Source organism: Eptesicus fuscus, chromosome 10, assembly GCF_027574615.1.
Source record: "Eptesicus fuscus isolate TK198812 chromosome 10, DD_ASM_mEF_20220401, whole genome shotgun sequence".
NCBI lineage: Eukaryota > Metazoa > Chordata > Mammalia > Chiroptera > Vespertilionidae > Eptesicus > Eptesicus fuscus.
In genome coordinates this window covers 27,254,457-27,276,145 of record NC_072482.1, presented here as the reverse complement: position 1 = coordinate 27,276,145, position 21,689 = coordinate 27,254,457, and the positions used below count along the sequence as shown (strand labels likewise).

The following is a 21,689-nucleotide window of genomic DNA, read 5'->3' as shown; positions in this document are numbered from 1 at the left end:
ATATACTCTTTAAATCCACTTTTAAAATTCAGATGTGGTAGATATGTATATTTCTGGCTTATCAGCACATGATAGGATTGCATTTTCTGTGTTGAATGGCTATGTGACTAGTTCTGCACAGTGAGTTGAATAGAAGTGTTATGATTTTTTAAAAATATATTTTTATTGATTTCAGAGAGGAAGGAAGAGGGAGAGATAGAAACATCCATAATGAGAGAGAATCATGGATCGGCTGCCTCCTGCAAGTCCCCGACTGGGGATCGAGCCCACAACCCGGGCATGTGCCCTTGACCAGAATTGAACCTGGGACCTTTCAGTTTGCAGGCTGATGCTCTATCCACTGAGCCAAACTGGCTAGGGCATGTTATGATTTTTTAGTCAAGAACTTAATTGTGAGAAACTCCAAAGCTACCCCCCCTCATTTTTTTGGGTCACTAGCTCTGTTCCACAGAGTAGATGTTCCATCAGTATGGGTCCTATAATGTATGTGAAGCTTAAGTGAGAAATAAACCTAAGTTACTTTCAGATTGGTGTTTCTTAGCCTATTCTGATTTACTTCAAAAAGGTTTTTCTGCAAAAACAGAAAAGGGTTCAATCTAAATGAAAGTGATAACATCACATGGTTTTCATGAACAGTTAAGGAAAATGAGTATGAGTTACAAAAGCAGTTGAACTCATACAAAAATTTTAACTGGTTTCATAAAAAATGGTCAGGCGCGTGTAGTCATAGCTGTGTGCAGTGAATAGTCACACAGTTTTAAACCTGAGTTCTACCACTTATTAGCAGTAATCTACCTGGAGGCTCAAATATTTTATGTATAAAATTGGGGTAATATAGGATTACTATGTAATCCTATGTAAAAGCCTAATATGCTAAGTGTCCGGTTGACTGTTCAACCAAAACATAATATTCTAATGATATGCTAAGTCCGCTCAACCGCTCGCTATAATGTGCACTGACCACCAGGGGGCAGACGCTCCAACTGGTAGGTTAGCTTGCTGCTGGGGTCCAGCCAATTGGGACTGAGACCAGCCAGACACGCCCTGGAGCCCTCCCACAGTTCCTCTCTGGCTGGCCAACCTCTCGCGTCTCTCCCCAGCCCAGATTGAGCACCAGTGGGATCCCTCGTCTTGGCCTGTGCCCTCTCACAATCTGGGACCCCCTCAGGGGATGTCAGAGAGCCAGTTTCAGTCTGATACCGCAGGCCAGGCTGAGTGGCCCCACTGGTGCACAAATTTGTGTACCGGGCCTAGTCAAATTATAAGTCACCTGACAATACTACTCTTAATTTCATTACTTACTATATTAATCAACTAGTCAGGCAATATATATCAAATTATATACTGTTAATTCTTCAATTCAAAACTTAATGCAAACAACTGGCTTACTTCATTGAGCTCAAATATATATTTTCCTGCCTGGCTGGTGTGGCTCAGTGGTTGAGCATCAACCTTTGAACCAGGTGGTCATGATTGATTCCCAGTCAGGGCACATACCTGCCTGGGTTTGGGGCTCAATCCCCAGTAGGAAGCGTGTAGGAAGCAGCCAATCAATGATTCTCATCACTGATTTCTCTTCCCCCTTCTCCCTTTCTCTCTGAAATCAATAAACACACACACACACACACACACACACATTTAAAAAATATAGTTTCCTTAGCTTTTCTTCCAATATTCTGCTTAGGTTAGTTACCCCACCATCATGCACAAACATTGTCAGAACCTTAAAAATCAGTCTTTAATTTTCACTCAGATATAAGGAGGCATACACACACACACACACACACACACACACACACACACTTATTTAAGGAATCAGGGAATGTATAGTATAAACATGTACAGCAAACATTTCATCTATTTTTTTCTAACTAAAAACTTGTCTATATGTAAAGAAATTTTGCTATTTATGTTCCCACTTCACTTTGAAATTACACTGCTGGAAAAGGGCTGGGGTACTATTCGTTGGTGGTCAAAATCTGCAGACCATCTTTTATATTCTCTGCCATAAAATTACATTTAAAACAGAACCCAGAAAATGAGATTCTGTAGCCAACTTTTGGGACCAAAATGCCCTTTTGAAGTGGTCTGGCTGGAAGGGGATGTGATCAGATGTGATTGCATGCCTAGGCTGTGTGAAGTTGTGGGAATAAAAAAAGCACTTAGGAAAAGCGGTTATTGGGGGGAATAAATGAAGGTTGCAGTGTGCTGCAAAATGGCCAATGGCATTTGTAACTTTTTCTTTGAACTAAGATTGCATTTTTCTTGTTTTGCTTTAGTAATCATATTATGGTTCCTATAGACAAGCCTTGTCAACTATTTATATCATCCTATTGAGGCAAATTGTTGTCCAAAACCAAGTAACCAAATTTTAAAACACCATCTGATAACTTCCTATATACAAGGTCTCAACTCATAGTTCTTTCTTATTAGGTACTAGTGACCGGTGCAAGGATTTGTGCACATTGAAAGGAAATTAGAAGGTGGCCGGCAGGACAGGACTGGGTGAGACAGGCCTGACTTGCCCTGGAGCCAACCTCCTGCGGTCTGCCCCCGGCCGGCACTGCTGTGACTCTGAGGGGCATCTGTGGAGTGAGTGGGTCCCTCTGGCAGGTGAGGTCCTTCGGCCTGGCCTGTGAGGATGGGCCGAAATCGGCTGACATCCCCCGAGGGGTCCCGGAGTGCACTCTGCAAAGTTGGTGTTGTACAGGGTGTGGAATGCAAACACCAAGTGTGCAGTAAACCAGATTTGGGGCCAACAGTGCCCCAGTAACATAACCCACAGCCAAAGGTGTAATCGGGCTCCCTCCTCCCTGGTTTGGGAGTGTGTCACCTGAGAACCACTGCTGCCAAGTCACTGCAGCTCAGCAGCTCCTGTGTTGAGCACCTGCTCCCTGGTGGTCAGTTTGCATCATAGCAACCAATCTGACAGCATGTTAGCCTTTTATATATATAAAAGATAAGGAATCTCCCAGGATATGAGTTTTCCTAGAAGTCATATTTATAAGATGGAAAATGTTTGGATAGAAAGCAAATCTCAGTGTATAGTATACAGATGAGGTTTAAGATTTTAGCACCTTATATACAATCTAACACTGCAGACTGTTTCAAACTCAGTGTTTCATTAATCATGATGGCATCTCCTCTCAAACACAAATGCTGCTTTATGGGGTATGTGATATAGAAATTATCATTTTGTAATCTACATAAAATTATCTTAAGAATAGGCTACATTAAAAAAAAAAAAAAGAAAAAAATAGCCAGGTTAACTAACTTAGCCCCTATCACAAAATATCAGATTTAAAGAACCAAGGATCCCAAGGATCCCTCTTATCCTTTTACCCTGCTCTAAGTTTCATGGAGTATGTTAAGTGCTGAACTGTCCTGAACAGATGGAAGCAAATCTTTAAAACACAGATATTGTTTTTCACTCAAATTTTAGTCTATTTGGTTGTAACTGTTATTTAAAAAAAGAAACGGACAAGGACTTTTTAAGATGAGTTATGTACACATTTCAGATTACCGAAAGGAACATTTATCAAGCCCTCTTGTGCCAAATACTTGTTTAAATTAATCAAAAACCTATAGTTATATAATTGCCCTAACCGGTTTGGCTCAGTGGCTAGAGTGTTGGTCTGCGGACTGAAGGGTTCTAGGTTCGATTCCGGTCAAGGGCATGTACCCTGGTTGTGGGCACATCCCCAGTGGGAGGTGTGCAAGAGGCAGCTGATCGATGTTTCTAACTCTCTATCCCTCTCCCTTCCTCTCTGTAAAAATCAATAAAATATATATTAAAACAAACAACCCCCCTTATAGTTATATAATTAATGAGAAAACTGAAGCTCAGAAGTTGACCCTAACCAGTTATTTGGTGAATTAAACTTCAAATCAAGGACTTCCCCTTCTATGTATACTGTTTCTCCTCAGTACAGAATAGTACGTAATGGTTCAAAACTATCTAAACCTCTAAAAAGCAGTTTATTTTTAAAATATATTTTATTGATTTTTTAGAGAGGAAGGGATAGGGAAAGTTAGAAACATTGATGAGAGAAACATCAATCAGCTGCCTCTTGCACACCTCCTATTGGGGATGTGCCCGCAACCAAGGTACATGCCCTTGGCTGGAATCAAACCCGAGTCCACAGGCTGATGCTCTCTCCAGTGAGCCAAACCGGTTAGGGCTAAAAAGCAGTTTATAATGAAAAGCACTTTTAATAGTTTTCATGACCCTAACAAATTGTGTCCATAAGCTTACTAAAATGACTTCATTTAATCATTCATTAAAAACACATACACCTTACTTCAAATGGTGCTATAGTTACTAAGTGAAATGCAATTCAGTCTTAACATGTTCTCAAGTTAACTTTAAGCAAAAACAGTGTCAGTGATGATAAATGCATCTCATTTATTTAGATGTTTAAGCTCTCGCACTAAATTTTTACAAGCTGGTGAACACTGACAAATTATTTCTCCCACAGAACTATAACCACACATTCCCAAACAGTATAAATATATGGTTGAACTAACATCAATACACATCACCATTTTATCAATTACATAATAAAACAAATTATCAAGTATCCAAATATTAAGTTACACAGCTCAAAAGGCATATAAAATATTAGATGTCTGCTCAATTCATTAGCAGAAACCCACTTTTTTTTTTTTTGCAAGAGGGTGGGAAGGAAAAAAAATCACACTTCAAACAAAATAAGTTGGTAAACTTCAGAATGTATGAAAAAAAATAAAAGAATTCAGAATTTTTATGATTAAGAATCGTTTTAGCTACAACAAAGCATGTCTACCTTTAAAAAAATATTTACCAAAGAGCATATTCTACATGTTCCACACAAGACAAAGGCAACATCTTACTAAAAATACTTAATAGCCCCCTCTCATTCTTTTCTCAGGCCCTCCCTATAAGTTGCACATTAAGTGCAAACATTAAAATTAACTGTAAGGCTTTTTGTCTGGAGACATTAAAGACATGTGCTTCTATACAATTCAGATTTTCAAAATGGAGGCTTTCTATAACAGCACAAAATGAGATTTATAGAAAGACATTAAATAATAACCAAAACTTTGTATAAAAATCAAAAAGCTGAGCAAACCTGATGTATACTTGTATGAATGTGGGAGATGTAAACATAAAGAGAGCAGGCAAATAATCACATATAGGCCCTACTTTCTATGTTTGAAATGACTGAAGGGATAAACCACATAAGGTCCAGAGTGTTCATAGTTCCTGGGATTTTAGTTCTGTATGAAACTAAAATATACAAGTATTGTGCTGGGTATTTTGGCACCTAATCTTTCTAAATCTTTTATATATCGGTAAGATTCTGACATGGGAATAGATTTAAAGACATAACTCAATACTGCATGATTTCAGGAAAAGTAAATTGGTACAAATGATAAGCAGATTTTAAATGCTGAACAGTAAGAATCTTGCCCAAGTGTCAAAATAGGTTGATCATAACCCAAACATAGAGGTTGCAATTCTGTCAAGCTTGTGGCCCGATAAAACTGCTTTTCAACCCTCTTTTGGAAGCTTCATTAGACTTATTCACCAAGCCAACATGTTGGCTAATATATATGACAAATTAGGTCCTATCTCAAGTTCCACTTTCAAGGCAATGGCATCAGGCACCCGTTTTATTGAATGCAACAGTTGTTTCTATGACCACTGGACTCTTTGAAGCGCAGCCGCATTTTAGGACGATACTTCTCCAAATACAGAAGTTGCTTGCTGTTAAAAGCTCCACGCCGCTTTCTGAAAGGGAAAAACAAAACATGGAAGTAATTAAAGCAAAAGCCCTCCATTAATAACATTCACTGTGCTATAGGCAGTTATGACTACTCTTGTGGCACTTATCTTTCGATTATTACACTGTGACCTAATGCAGAAACATGGATAGGCATACATGTATAAATGGAATGCAAAAGGGAGAAAAGCTTATTTCTAGGTTTTAATACTATCTTAAAAATGGTCAGATGTTACTAGGAAAAAACTTGCTTTCATAGTAATATAATTAAACTCACTCCCATACAATGAAAAAAAAATTTATTACTTACTGTCTTATGAACTGTACTGCATCTTCATATTTCATTCCACCTTCAATTAATGCTAGGGCAACAAGCACTGGAGCTCTGGTGAGGCAAGAATTTTGATAAATCATTTTCACAAAACCAAGCCTGGGATAATTCAATATTCCAAACACTAGAGGCCTGATGCACAAATTTCTTGCTCAGGGATGGGGGTGGGGGTGGGGGTGGGGGGATAGGCGGGGAGAAGGTGCGTCCCTCAGCCCAGCTGCACTCTCTCCAATCTGAGACCCCTTGAAGGATGTCCGACGGCCCTTTTAGTCCCGGTGGGATCGGGCCTAAATGGGCAGTCGGACATCCCTCTCACAATCCAGGACTGTTGGCTCCCAACTGCCCTCCTGCCTGCCAGCTGATCACCCTATAACCACTCCCCTGTCAGCCTGATCGACACTTAACTGCTCCCCTGCCGGCTCGATTGTCCCTAACTGCCCTCCCCTGCTGGCCATCTTTGACCATATAGGGGTGGCCATCTTGTGTGTTGGAGTGATGGTCAATTTGCTTATTACCTCTTTATTAGATAGGACTCCCCAATACAATACTATCATTTATTACACTTCTTATGTAGTAAATGTTGATTTATGTTAAAAAAATTAAGTACCAGTATTTTCATATCAAACCTAGATTTTACCTAGAACCAAAAATGAACTATGTCCTTAACTATTACAAATTTAGAAGTTAAAGCTTGTATTATTGGAAAAGAATCTTGAAAATATTTAGGGGAGAGCAAAAGTCTTGATAACTGCAGACAATTTTTTTTTTCTGAGTTCCAAGCACTGAAAAATATTTACCACTTAAAAAAAATTTTTTTTTAATGTCATTAACTCCTTTCTAAAAACCTCTAGAAATGTGCTTTCTAGGGTAACAAGTTCCTACTGAATCAGGATCACTAGCATCAAGGATCCTATCAAAAGTGCACCATATGCAAACTACCTTAGAGACAAATTCACAATCTTTTTTTCCGATATTAACAATGACTCCAATAGCTTGGATATAACCTAGCACACACGAGCCAAGTGTAAATTGTAGCTATAGCATTTGTTAGTTCCAGCTGTGCTGGAAATACATTATTCTGTTACAATTATCTACTTTTTAATTTATAGTTCAGTAAGTAATTTAACAAAGCAAATTGATTCACGAAGTGATTACCAAGTTTTTTATTGGAGTATCAAGTTTTACTAAAAGTAAGACGAATACCATTAACTGAATTTAAGAAATTCTCTTACCTTCCAAGGCCTGCAACACAATGTACAGCAATACAACAACCAGGTTCTTCACGAAACTTAATTTTTACAAGACTTAACCAATCATCAACAATCTGGTTGGACGGTGGTGCACCATCATCGAAAGGCCAATCCTAAGTCAAAAGAAGAAACATTTTAGATTTTTAATATACCACTAATATTTCTAAATTTTTAACACTCAATTGTTTTCAAATACATCTTAATATATTTAAACTTGTGTTTTGACACTCCAATGTCAATGAAAAATGTAAATGCCAAATCTTTATAAAAATATTTTATTACTCAAAACCCTTGGTTGGCTTCACCTTTATTTTGAAATTAAGATACTACACAATTTTGTGACAATTTAAATAATTAAGGTTAAGTCAATGATTTATTTCAATAAACTTTTATAGCACAGTATCATAAATGCATAGGAATTATTAAATACTTACAAGAACATGGATGCCTTCTTTCTCCACAAGAGTAGTGTCATAAGTTGCTTCACATACTCTTACTATTGTGGTAACACCATACTTCTTAAGTTCCTGGATAAAACACATAAAAAAAATTCTTAATAGTCTTTACACCATGTCACTATTGCCACCATTTGCCATTTTGATTATCTCTCCAATAGATACTGATGGTTACCAAAAAATCATTAAATAGCATAACCTATGTATATTTAATAGGGAAGTGAGATCTTGTTTTAAAAATGACAATACTAAAATAGCATAAAAGGATAAGGCAATGTTAAACATTACATGCTTTAATAAATTAAAAGTTAAAAATAATATTCCCAGCCCTAGCCAGGTTGGCTCAGTTGACAGTGTCAGTTTGAGGACTGAAGCGTTCCTGGTTCGATTCCAGAGAAGGGCATGTACCTGGGTTGCAGGCTTGATCCCCTGTCCTGGTTGGGCGTGTGGGAGGCAACCAATCAATGTGTCACCACTCTCACATTGATGTTTCTGTCTCCCTTACTCCCTCTCACTCTTAAAAAAAATCAATGGAAAAATATCCTTTGGTGAAGATTAACAACAACAACAACAAAATACCAGGTCCTTCATGTAGTGAAGTTTTGTTTATAGTTATAGTGACCCACTGGTTAGTTGGAGATGAAGCACTAATGAAAGAGAATTAGAAGTGATTCATAAATAAAGGTAAACAGAACCAAAGGACTCTCTTAACTCCTTAAACTACAGGCTTTAAGATTCATACTGCATTTACTAAAATCTTAACTCTTCCGTCTTTAAAAAAAAAATTGCTTGATATCAAAACTATTCTACGATCTGCAAGGCCTAGTTATTGTTTCTGAGCATCTGCACATATTTGTAAAACACATATGCATCCGAATATATCATTCAGCATTACATTCCTTCCTTATAGTCAAGAGGCACACAGCGAGACAGTTTTGGTGACAGCAACCACTAGGAAGCAGTAGAATTAGTAACTGAAAATTGGATTCTACATATCAAATGGGGTCCAAGATATACATTAATTTTGTTTTGTGGTATTAGCCATTAAACAAAGCTGATATATACTCTCCTCCTATAAATTTCATATAAGAGCCATACTATTAACACTGTCCACATAAATCTCAAGTAAGCAAACTTCGAGGCATGAAGAACTAGATGTTAACTTATAAATCTAAAGTAAAGTAACACAAGTACATGTTCTTCAAATGTGTAACAATTTACCTTTAACCTAAAGACAACACTGACACTTCATTTCTGGAACTTAGAACTGTAGGCATATATCTCAGAATTTTCCAAAATATTCTGTTATACAAAAAGCTCCACTATCAAACTGTCAAATTTAAGAAAAATTTTAAAAAGTACCAAACCTTACCTCTATGAATTTGTTTAAGGTCGCATTGGTTGGATTGTGTGTAATAAGAAATCTCATGTTCTTGTATGTGACTTCCACAGGAGCTGGGCGGTTCATTCGAGCCATGATAATTTAGTTAAAAAACACTCAATAGGGTTATGAAAGAATTTAAAAATCGAATACAGAAACGATGCAAAGAAACTGAGTCTACTTCAATATACTCCACTTGAAATTCTCAGTGCTTTGAGTGAAGTTGGGAGTAATGGGAAATGAAATGAACCTCCTAACAAGAAGCAGCAACTCTTCAATCCAGTAATACTGAGGCAATAGAAAGGAAGTGCACTGAGGTTTACCCCATCCAGGTCAGAACTCGTAAAATGCTCTGCAGTTTTCAGTTCAACACTTGTGTCCAGGTTAACCACTCATATGGGGGCTTCTTGGTGGAGCAGTAATGAATTTCTACAGTTCACTTGTCTGCATAGAGGTCGTGCTGTGCCTGGCAGTAATCTCCACTGCCCTTCAGAAACTCCATAAATGTGTGACCAAGAACACCACAGAACTGCTGTTTAAAAAAGAAAGGGAGAGAGAAAGAGAAAGTTATTTTCCAATTCAAAAGAAACATGTTATTCTATTAAAGTACACAATGATCTTTTCAAATTTTGGTCCAAGCTACCATTTTAACTTTTATTTGAACCACAAAAATACAAGAATAATTACAGGTCTAATCAATAAACAAAAAACAAGCATTCACAAATAGATTTTCTAAGTTGAAATTACTGATCTAATACACCCTCCCTCAAAGAATATCACTACCATATCTGGACAATGTCCCTTTTAATATAGTTGGTTGTTTTACATTGTTACGAAATACATGTACAACTTTCCATATTGATTTTTCCAACTAATAAAGTATTTTTTCATATTATAAGTTTATGAAAACTTTGAAGCTGTCAGTCTTCCCATAATTTATTTACTTTTCTAAAGACAACCAATATATTTTTGAAAAAACAAATTGGTCCTCAAAATGATTACATGTAAATTATCTCATTTGATCCTAATAACCAATTAATTTATCATTTTCTTTTAACAGATTTTCCTCATTTAAGTCTCTGGATATTACAAAGTTGTTATGTGAAGTATTATAAAATGTATGTTTATAAATGAAAAACAAAAAATTGCCATTTATAACTATAAAAGATAATTTCAGTAATATTCTTTATTTTAAAACCAAAATTTCATTCATCTAGCTTAAAACCATATCTAATTCAAAAGGGTAGAGAAGTGTTAGGTAGTGAAAATCACTCTGCATTTCTTTCATAGGTCTCAAAAGCTAGGGAACTACCACCACCAATACATACATTTGTATTTTTCCCAAGTTCCCCTTCAAGAACTAAAATAAGTTTTCTGTCACTATAAAACATTAAATGAATATACACAAGTTATTCTCAGAATATGTACACAAAAAGCATCAACGTCAAATAGTTATCTCCTCCCAAGTAGTGTTGTTCATAAGAAATTTGCTTACTTAGAATAAGAAAAGGAATATTACTAGCAGGCTAACAAGAGCACAAAGTGCCAACCAGCCACTGCTCCAAAAAGGTTATATTTATTCTCACAGGTTAATGTCAAATAAAATAAAATTTTGTAACAAAAGTTTCAATTCATTTTCTAGATTTAAATTTAAATATAAGCATTTAAAAGTCTTAAATTTAAACTATGTTCTCCTATTTTCACTTAAATAGACTCCCATGTTAGTCATAGTTTCTAGAAAAACTTAACTAAAATTTGAATAACCCACACAGAAATCTAGCAGATCACAGAAAACATCCAGTCAGAAACCAAGGTAGTTTTTCTGCCAAAAAAATGGAACAAAGATCTTCCCCTAAGATAATTTTCATTATTCCAAATTTGCTTAAATGAGCCCTTGGAGGTTGTTACTTCACTTACTAGCTGGGTTAAAAAATTAGTGACCATATTATCATTAAGGATTCTACTCTTACAGTGAATAGACGGCAGTAACCTGGAAATAATTCCAAGTCTAACCTCATCTCAAATCCTAAATATTACTTTCCTTGAATTAAACAACAACACATGTATTCTTGTATCTTTCTGATGACATACTCTAAATTAAAGAAGCCACTTGTAAAGCTGTTAAAGGCAATGAGTCTTCTCAGTATTCTGATTTCCATGTACTATTTATTCTTTTGCAATTATAAGCCAATTTGTAAGCAGTTTTATCAGCAAGAGGAGAAAACAATATAGAAATAATTCACTTAGTGAATTTGTTATTTTTTCAGAGTGGAGCCAGCCAGCGGCTGAAGGTGGGTGGGGTTGGGGGGCACCTACCAAAGCAGCAGTGACCACTGACACCTATCACCTTTCCTTTCTTTCCAACACACCCGCAGCCCTCCCTAATTTCCTCCGTACAGGAAAGACGTCCTGTCCTCGGCAGCTCAGAAATACCAGCCAATTTCTCCTCTTATTCGAGTTGCATATAAAACGGGGGGAAAGAGCAATTTCAGAGGCTTACGTCAGATCGCAGTCAAGGCAGTTGATCTGTATAACAGCTTTGCAAAAATACTTCGCTGCAGTCTGTCCCACATCTACTTATATTTTAGGCAATGCATCTCGAATACAGCATGTAGGGCACGCTGCCTACTCTTGGGAAGGATCTAGCTTTCTGGTTTTTCAAACTAAGTCACTACCACCAGGCCAAAAAAACTCCCATAGAAAAGTTACAGGAAGCACGGCCGCAGCATCTGGATCCCAAGCAGGCCCACGGCTCCAACCACACTAGTGGCAAGTAACTTACTACGCACTCTCGGAAGGAGAGAGGCTTCCGCGGACACAAGGCAAACCCTACAATCCCGGCTCAGGATGGCTGCTGCGGCCGCGAGCCAACAGAGGGCAACACGCTACACCGGAGGATTTCAGGGAACAGCCCCGATTCAAGGGCGCCAGCCAGGGCCCCGCCGGGACTGGCAGGGGAGGCGCGTGCAAGGGGCCCCGCCGGGGGACTCTCTGCGCCTCGGCGCAACAGCCGCAGCCCTGGAAGTTTCCAAGGCCATTTCCCGACCGGCCCCGAAAGGACAAGACGCAACTTGTCCCCTTTATTCCGGAGCCCCACGCGGGCGTTACATCCGGAACAGCTCCAATTACCAGGTGGAGACGGGAGAGAGCGGGGCGGGGAGCCGGCGCCCTCACCTAGTCGTTCCGCTCCGGCCCCCGCAGGGCTGCAGCTCGCGGACAGTCCCCCGAGGGCCGCCCGGCGCACACGGGGCCCGCCCGCGGCACCCCCTCTCCGCGCCGCAATCACGGGTTCGCGCGGCGCCCCCAGTCAGGCGCGGACGCCGAGGCCATTTTGTGTGGAGGCGCCGGTCCCGGCCGCGGAGCACGAAGGTGGCTGCCCCGGGCTCCTGTCCCGCGCCGGCCCCCCAGGAGCTCCCGGCCGAGGCCGTTGGCAGCGCCGCCTACCCCACGCCGGGCCGGGTCTGGAGGCGACCCCGCCGCCGCCGCCGCCGCGCCCTGCCCGTATCCGGCTCCGCAGTGACACGCGCAACCCTCGCCCCACCCCGGGCCACGTCTCCCGCTCCCCGGGCGGGCCGCTCTCTCTCGGCCAAACAAAGGGGCCTCGGGACGCCGCGGGGCCCGGCCCGGGCGCGCCAGGCTGCAGGGCCCAGGGCGGAGGCGGCGGTCACAAAGCGGCTTTTGTGCCGCCCCGCCCGGCCCGCGGCGGCGGGCCTGAACCGCCCGCGCCCGCAGCGCAGGCCCCACCGCCCGCGCCGCCCCGGGCTCGGAAGGACGAGGAAAGCCGGTGCCTTCCGCGGCCAACCGCCCCCCCCCCCCCTCCACCGCAGTCCCCACTGCCCGCCTCCCCGCAGTCGGCCACCCCCGGCCGGTGGTAGCCCGGCTCCCTCCCACCCGGGACCCATCGAGACTGCGGGCCCGGGCGGCGGGGAGCGGACGCCGGGCCTCTGAACAAAGGCGACGGCGGGGCTGGGGGGAGCCGGTCGTGGCGTGCCGGCCCGAGAGGCGGCGGTGCGCCGGGTACTCACAGGAATATGTTTACTCATTGAAGATTGTGGCCTAATCATACAGCCGGTCCCGAGGCGGCGGCGACCCAGACGGCGGCGGTGGAGACGGCTGCAGGGCAGGGGGAGGCAGTGGTCGCGGCGGGGCGGCGGCGGCAGTGCAGACGGCGGCGGGGGCACCACGCTACCATGCAGTGAACCGCTCCGGGAGAGCGCGCAGCCGAGCCGGTCCGCAGTCCACGGGGCCAATACGCGCGCCGAGGCTCCCTTGCGTCACAAACGCTCCCTTTTATAGCCGGCGCGACGTGCGAGGCCCCGGCCACCAATCACGGCGGGGGGCCCGGAGAGCGGGGGCGGGAGTCCGCCCCCCTGCCGACGTCACGGCGCGGTGGCCGCCGCCGGCGTGAACCGGTTGATGAATGGCGAGGCGCCCCTGGGCGCGGGAGGGAGGGCGCCGTAGTAGGACTCCGGGGTGGGCCAACTACGGGGGTGGGGAAGGGGTGCGAGAGGCTTCCGATCTATGGATTGGGGGGCGGGGGGGGGGGGGGGGCGGGGGAGCGGGGAGGGGAATCGCGCCGCAAACCCTGGTTCTTGTGAGAACCACCGAGGGCGGCACACGTTACACGGAAGGCATGAAGTTTGCCTCAAACTTCAAATGCAATCCCGTCGGGGCTGGAACCGTGTCTCAGTCCCGATGCTGCTGGCTCCCACCCAGAGTCACAACCGCCGTCATCTTTTCCAGCGGTGTGTACCTCGGCACCTGGGCCTCCCCCGGTCTCCGTCATCACATCATCTTTGTGTCGCATGACCGCCGTCCCCGATGACTCAACACCTCTCCGGCCGCGGCCCTCGGCTCCGACTCGGGGGAATACTTGTCGCCGGGGGCACTTCCCGGCGGAGAGAAATGTGCCCTAACCCCACCTCATCCCGTGTTAGACCGGGCGGAGGATCTCGTGGTGCAGATAAGACCCTACGCTCGCTCCAGTCTTTTTGGGGCCACGTCTCCGATACGTGGGGCGCTGGCAGCGGCACCTGGCTCTCCTGTGGCATTTCGAAACGACAGGCATCCTTTGTACGGCTGCTCGCTTGATGTGTTGCCACAGATAATGAGAGGCTGCTAAAAGGAAGCGCTTTGAAAATGATGTTTCGTTTTGTCAAGGCCTGATGTAAATGCTCTTGCGTCAAAGCTAAAGCTTTCCTTTTTGTTCACGTTCGGCCCTGTTGTCCCACCGTCCTCCTCACTGAGGGCCTTCCGAAGTAGAGCCTGATGGCAAGGGTTCTGTGCTACACAAGGGCAACTCTGTCACTCGCAGTCGGAAAATCCTTTTCTCCTCCTCTGCTTTCTGGAAGGGGTCAACAGGACCTCTACCTGCGTTGAAGAACTCAGGTTTTCCACCAACACTGAGGCCTTTTGTTTGCTGTTTTCAGATTGGAGCGGTTTTACGGGATCAAATTGTGTCTTCGGTGTACTGCAGCCTCTTAAGATTTATTAGCACTTATATTTAGACAGTGTGGTTGCATAGTTATTCAACCTTTTAAACAAACATACACTCTGCAAACAAAGTACTTTCAAAAAAAGAATTGGGTTAGGTTTTTAGAGGAACAAAAAAGTCTACTCATCTTCATTTTAAAGAAACTACTTGCCCATGAATCCATCTAAGCAAAAGAAAGCTAAAGAGTTTGAGAAATATATGTCCCTTCATAATGAAATTATAAAAGCAGTAAATATTTTAAAGTCTTAAGTCCTAAGAAATAGAGGAGGATTCAAAAGAGATCCCGGGGTGTTAGGGCCTTCCTAAGTAGGTCAGAGAACAAAATGAAAGGCAGATTTTATTTTATAAAATGTGAAACTTCTATATGGCAAAAGGCGTTTGGCAAAGTTAAAATATTAATGTCACCCGGGAGAAAATATTGGCAATGTATCATGAACAGAATTAACATCATAATAAAAGGCTTGACCGTCACTTATAGCAGCGTAGTTAGAAAACACATATTGTCGGCTACTTTCACTACAAAAGTTGGTCAGCACAGGGATGATAATTGGAATATGAAAGTTTTTCATCTAATGACTTTTCAAAAAAGGGATTTGGTGACAAGATATAAGTTTAGCAAATGGTAAGCAGAACCAAATCAGTATTAGACAGTTTCCTTGTACTGGTAGAACTTGTGATTCAGGTTGTGAGCCTTGCGATCCACAGATCCTGTAATTACCACAGCTGTGCTGACATGACGTATCTAGCCAGTTACACGCCAGCTCTGCAAGCTGGACTCAAACTCATAAGTAGACCCATCAGCCTCTGGGGGTCAGACTCTCAGATGAGGTACCACCTTGTTCTACTTTGAAAAAAACATAGTCCAAGGATGAAAAACTAGAGAAAGCTACTGAGAGAAAGAATACACTTTGAACAAGGAATGAACACGGTCTTGCCGACCAGCTCACTAAATCCTCTCAAGAGTAATCGTGGGCCTGCCACTCTGGCAGCTGCCATTGTGGTTCACTCTTGTGCTAAGGGTGTCTGCTTTAATCAGCCTAATAGTTTTAAGCTTCTGATTCTTAGAGACCAAGTAGTTCATCCCAACATTAGTCAGGAGACTCATGCAGTCACCAGATTCAAAACACTGTAGATTTGTACTGAGAGCATCAGCACCTATGATAATTAATCTGTTAATTATCAGAGGATCTCCAGGTTGAGCCAGTAGGCTTGCAAATAGGGGTCCACACCTCTGAAAGTAAGGAAACATCTTTGAAAGCCATTGCTGCAGAAGAAGCCCTAAGATGGATGACTTCTCCCACTAAACAAGATACCCGTTGTAAGTTACGTCGCAACAAAACACTATTCTTGAGTTCACATGGTAGGCAAGACTTTTCATCAGCATGTTCAAAATGCAAAAGCAAACAGTTGAGAGATACAGAAGACTGTTAAAAGCATCACAAGGAAGATCTGTAGAGAAGATGAAACGCTGTGGAAGACAACAAGCCAGCATATTCTGGTGGTGAAGAGTAATCCTTCCAAGGACAGCAGATCTAGTAAATGTTGAATGATTCCAGTTATACCACACATATCAAAGGAATGGAGGATTTCATTCCTTTCACTGCTCAGATTGACTAGGGCTATGAGTAGTCAGTTGGGGCTATGAGGAAGTATTTTTAAAGATATTTCTTATTCCTTCTCTGCCATTCCCTACACTCTAAAATCTTAAGTCATTTAGAGAACTTGTTTGGTTTTAACTTCTAAACATTCAATGATGACTCTAAAATAAGCTTTTTTCCTGAGTTCCAGATAAATACCGTATTTTCCGGCATATAAGATGACTTTTTAACCCAGGAAAATCTTCTATATGCCCAGTTATCTTTTACGCTGGAAAATACGGTATATTTTATGGGAAAAATTCCAACCACCTCATACTCAACATGGCTAAAACTGACCAATAATTTCCTCCCTTTTCTCATGAGACCTGTTCATCTTTGTTGTCCTGATACCAATGACTGGCACCTCTGCTCCTCGGGTACCCCAGCCAGAAACCTGGCAGTCATGCTAGGCTCTTCTTTTGACTGCCACTATTTTATCCACTAAATATCTCAGAAATTGTCCTCCCCCTTCCACTTTTTACTGTTGGAGTCTTTATTACTTCATTTGTTCCCTGCCCCCTTCCCTGCCTAACTCCTTCCATATTTACTAAGTTGTACTGAAAGATCTTGATTCTGCTATTTCTAGTCGTCTTTCCAACTAATCCATTCTGTATTTTTTTTAAAAAAATTCAGTCTTTAAAAAAATTTAAATCTGATTTTGTCAATCATCTACTAAAAATCCTCCAATAGTCCACCGCTAACTTTTAGAGAAAGTCCAAACTCTAGCAAGACATTTAAGACCCTCCAAAGCCTTTGTCTTGGGAGCCCTACCTCCTACTCCACTGTTAACTCTTCTAGTCTTTGAAATCAACTATGATTTCCAAAATATATGCCATGCTTTCTCACATCTCCATGGTTTACAATTCCTTTTACCTGGGAAATTCTTTCTACTTCCCCTAAAGCCATAAATTAATTCTCTGATGAAGTTTTCCTGACCTCCCCAACAACATAGGTAACCTATTCCCTGTGCTTCCGGGGTATCACCTTTTACATAACTGTATTGCAGCATTCACTGCACTTGAATAATCATTTTGTACACTCCACTTGTCTTCCTCATATCCCATAAAGTCTTCCAAGGCAGAGACTGTATCCTTTTAATTGTCCTGTGCCTAACACAGTACTTGGCACAGGGTAGGTAGTTAATGAGCAACTAGTGTATTTTGTGCTAATATTGTTTCATGCTTGAATTAAGGATCTCTGGAGGACAGTGCTGGTATTTGGTAGACAGAAACCCTGAGAAATTGGATCTGGAAGCAGACAATGAGATTAGAAGGTGAAATCAAGAAAGTGATTAAGATAACAGCCTGGCTTATCTTGGATAGTATCACCTGAGAGGACAGATTGTTTGTTTTTTTTAGTTTGCTATGTTTGAAAATTTCTCCTAAGAGACTTTTAATAATTCATGTTTACATTATTGTGTTAGAATAATCTTACCACCCCCCCCCCCCCCCGCCCCTTGAAGTGAATAACAAGACAAAAGAATGGACAAATAGTGTCAGTGACTCAGGAATAAATTATTGATCTAGTACAGATTCACCCAAAGTGATAGTGACATGCTGATCTCTTGGGCAGAGCCTTTCACAGAGAATTCTAGACTTTACTTCCCCTCTGCTATCGTCCTCCCTTTTGTACATTATAAGCAGACAAAAACCACACCCTGAGAAAATACTTAACATGGCAAACCTAAAGCAAGTTTACTGTAATATTTTTAAATTGTTATATTGTATTAGTGTAAATAGACTTTTAGATTTGCAAAAATGTAAGTTTGAAGACTGGACTAACTTTTTGGAAATTTAAGGAAAATATAACTTTTGTCTTTATTGTACTGAAGAAATGCTAAATAATATTGATGCTTAATTGAGGAGTATGGCATGGGATCTGTGGACTGGTAGGTAATTTCTAAATACATTGCTGACAGATCAGTGGTAGTGATAGTCGTTTAAGATTTTGGAGAACAAAGATGGCTGCATAGGTAAACAGCTGTACTTGCTGCCTCTCACAACCACATCAAAATTACAACTAAAAGACAGAACAACTATCATCCAGAACCATGGAAAAGCTGGCTGAGTGGAAGAACCACAGAAGAAAGCGCAGTTGCAGAGGCCTGGAACAGGCTGGCACCCGGGTGTGCTGCTTTTTTATTTTATTTATTTATTTATTTATTTATTTATTTTTTTGTGCTGCTTTTTAAATCGGGAGGGAGATACAAGCTCCTGCTTGCTCTAAACTCCAGTTCTGGGCGAGACTCTGGGGGGGACCCCGACACTTATGGGGAAAAACTGGACTGTCTGGAATTGGGGTAGGAATGCGAGAGCAGCTTTCTTTCAGATGGACCTCTCCAGTGCAGGGCTGACTGGCAGCCATTGCTCTTTGCTCTGCCCTGGTGATTCCCTGAGACCCCATCCTGCCCAATTTACAACAACACCCAAGCTGTGTGCAGCAGCTTTTGCATATGAATGGCTTGTCCTTTCTCAGCCTAAAACCTGTCAAACAGGCAGCAGCTGGGTCAGGGAGCCCCAAAGCTATCAAAAGAAGGACCAAGGTCAGCAGCAGCAGCCTGCCTTGCTTCACAGCTGGGCCTCATCTGGGCACTTCCAAATCCGTTACAAAGAGGAGGAATCTGCACATCTCTCTGTAGCTCCTGCTGGGTGGCCCCAGGCAGTAGCTGACTTTGCACCTCCTTGGAGATCCAAGAGCCAGTGTACCCAGTGGTCAATGTGAGATCATACCAGATTACAACTCTTCACATCCATAAGTGACACACTCAAGGGACAGACTCAGTGAGCACCAAAGCCCCATTGAAGCAAGTCCTGCCCCATAAGGGTGTCTCCTGCACAGTAGCTCTTCCAGTGTAGACACAGCTGGTCATCACAGCCAATTGGCCTGGAGGTCAGTTCCTCCCAGTGATACCAACAGCAATCAAGACTTAACTACAACAGTCTGTGCACACAGCCCACAAAGGGGTGTACCAAGAGTGTCCACCTCAGGTGATTGGAGAGGCTGAGCCACTGGGCCCTATAGGAAACCTACCACACAAGGCCACTCTATCAACTCAAGGAGATTTAGCAGCCAACCAATACATAGAAACAAACACAGGGAAGCAGCCATAATGCAGAGACAAACATGTCACAAATGAAAGAAATGGAAGAAAGCAAAATACTAGATATAGAGTTCAAAACCACAGTTATAAGGTTACTCAAGAATCTTCTAGAAACCTTCAGGGAACTTAGTGACACTTTCAAGGATCTTCGTGAGAATGCCAAAAAAATGGAAAAGGACCAGTCATAAATTAAGCATACACTGACTGAAATAAAGAATAATATACAGAGATTCAACTGTAGACTAGAGGATCCCAAGAATCAAATCAAAGATTTGAAATATGAAGAAGCAAAAAACACCCAACCAGAAAAACAAAAAGAAAAAAAAATCCAAAAATATGAAGATAGTGTAAGGAGCCTCTGGGACAACTTCAGGTGTACCAACATCAGAATTATGGGGGTGCCAGAAGAAGAGAGAGAGCAACCCTCAACTCCTTTTATACTCTGAGGGGTGGGTAAATTTTTTAAGTTTATCAGATTATCTCCTTTTGGCCACACCTCTCTGTTAATACCAAATCAAGAACGGGCCCACAATGCTCTTGGTTTTAAGTCTATTATACAGATTCAAAAGCAATCACTGTGGGTTCTATGTGTGATTCCCATTTCCCAATTTAAGGGGGCGGTAGGAACTGGGTGGTGGGGAGATATGTGGGGAAAAAGGAGAAACAATTGTAATCTGAACAATAAAGATTCATTAAAAAAAAAAAGAATAAACTGGTGAATGTAATAGTATCAGGGGCATAGAAAGGGAGTGGACTGACAATTCTCGGGGAGAAGAGGGTGTGGGGGGTGTGGGAAGAGATTGGACAAAGATCTTACACCTATGGAAGAGGACAGTGGTGGGGGGCGAGGGCCTGGTGTGGGGTGGGAACTAGGTGGAGGGGAGCTATGGGGGTGGTAAGAGGAACATCTGTAATAATCTGAACAATAAAGATAAGATAAAAAAAAAACCCAACAGATTTCACAATATTTGTAATAACTTTTCTTCAATTATATCAGGCTATTTTTAAAAATATATTTTTATTGATTTCAAAGGAAGGGAGAGGGAGAGAGATAGAAGCATCAATGATGAGAGAGAATCATTGACTGGCTGCCTCCTGCACGACTGACTGGGGACAGAGCCTGCAACCTACCCTGACCAGGAATCAAACCATGATAGGTCTTAATTGAGCATGGCAACTATCTGTGGTAGGTGCAACCTAGCACCTGAAACCATGCAAAGTTTTTTTTTTTTATATTCTGGAAATAATTAAAAATGGCCCTTAAAAGTGTTAAAAAGAAACAGGCTAAAAATGGAGTTACTTATGGTAAGCTTCACCAATACTTAATACTTATCCTGGCCCTGGTCGGCATAGCTAAGTGTTTAGAGCATAGGCCTTTGAACTGAAAGGTCCCAGGTTTGATTCTGGTCAAGGACAGATTCGCTGCTCCAGTTGGGATGCGTGCAGGAGGCAACTGATTGATGTGGCTTTCTCACATCAATGTTTCTCTCTCCTTTCTCCCTTTCTCCTCTCCCTTCCACTCTCTCTAAGATCAATAGAAGAAATACCCTCTACTAACAAATTGAAATTTTTTTTTTTTTACAAATTGAAATTTTTTGTTTGATTTTTTTAATCCTCATCAGAGGATATTTTCCCATTGAATATTTTTATTTTTTAAATTTCTTTATTAAGGTATCCATTGATTTTTAGAGTGGAAGAGAGGGAAGACAGAAACATTGATGAGAGAGAAACACATGGATTGATTGCCTCCTGCATGCGCCCTGACCCGGGAGGAGCCTGCAACCGAGGTACGTGTCCTTGACCAGAATCGAACCCAGGACCCCTCAGTCTGCAGGCCGACGCTCTATCCACTGAGCCAGACCGGCTAGGGTTCAAATTGAAACTTTTTAATGAAAAAAGAATTCTATAATACATTCAACAATAAAGATAAATAAAAAAAAGAAAATCATGTACACAATTCTAAAAAAAATGAAACATTACAGATACATTTAGAAACTCTCCTACCTCTGTTTGTACCCAGGTCTCACGCCACCAAGAGAACCATTGTCAACAGTTTCTAAAGCCTGAGGAGCTTGACTTTAAGGTCCTTGAACACACAGTTGGGATGGTGTACTTGCCCTCTTTCTAGCTGTTCTGGGTTAAGCCTGACTCTCTCTGAAGAAAAGTTCCAACTGGATAACCCAAGCCTCCCTCAACCCCTTTTATACTCTGAGGGGTGGGTAAATTTTTTAAGTTTATCAGATTATCTTTTTGGCCACACCTCTCTGTTAATACCA

General features: G+C 41.9%; 2 protein-coding genes across 2 annotated transcripts; both read right to left on the bottom strand.

The window, feature by feature from the left end:
• Positions 1 to 4,385: 4,385 nt before the first annotated feature.
• Positions 4,386 to 9,512, bottom strand: PTP4A1 (protein tyrosine phosphatase 4A1). The gene is made up of 5 exons (XM_028148498.2): positions 9,174 to 9,512; positions 7,781 to 7,873; positions 7,329 to 7,459; positions 6,076 to 6,150; positions 4,386 to 5,773 (listed from the first exon to the last, which is right to left on the bottom strand). The coding sequence occupies exons 1-5, from the start codon at positions 9,276 to 9,278 to the stop codon at positions 5,656 to 5,658; spliced, it is 522 nt and encodes a 173-aa protein (XP_028004299.1). The 5' UTR covers positions 9,279 to 9,512; the 3' UTR covers positions 4,386 to 5,655.
• A 97-nt stretch (positions 9,513 to 9,609) lies between these two features.
• LOC129150443 (uncharacterized) lies at positions 9,610 to 13,467 on the bottom strand. The gene is made up of 2 exons (XM_054721767.1): positions 13,208 to 13,467; positions 9,610 to 9,714 (listed from the first exon to the last, which is right to left on the bottom strand). Exons 1-2 carry the CDS (start codon positions 13,244 to 13,246, stop codon positions 9,619 to 9,621), a joined length of 135 nt encoding a protein of 44 aa, XP_054577742.1. The 5' UTR covers positions 13,247 to 13,467; the 3' UTR covers positions 9,610 to 9,618.
• Between the last annotated feature and the right edge of the window lie 8,222 nt (positions 13,468 to 21,689).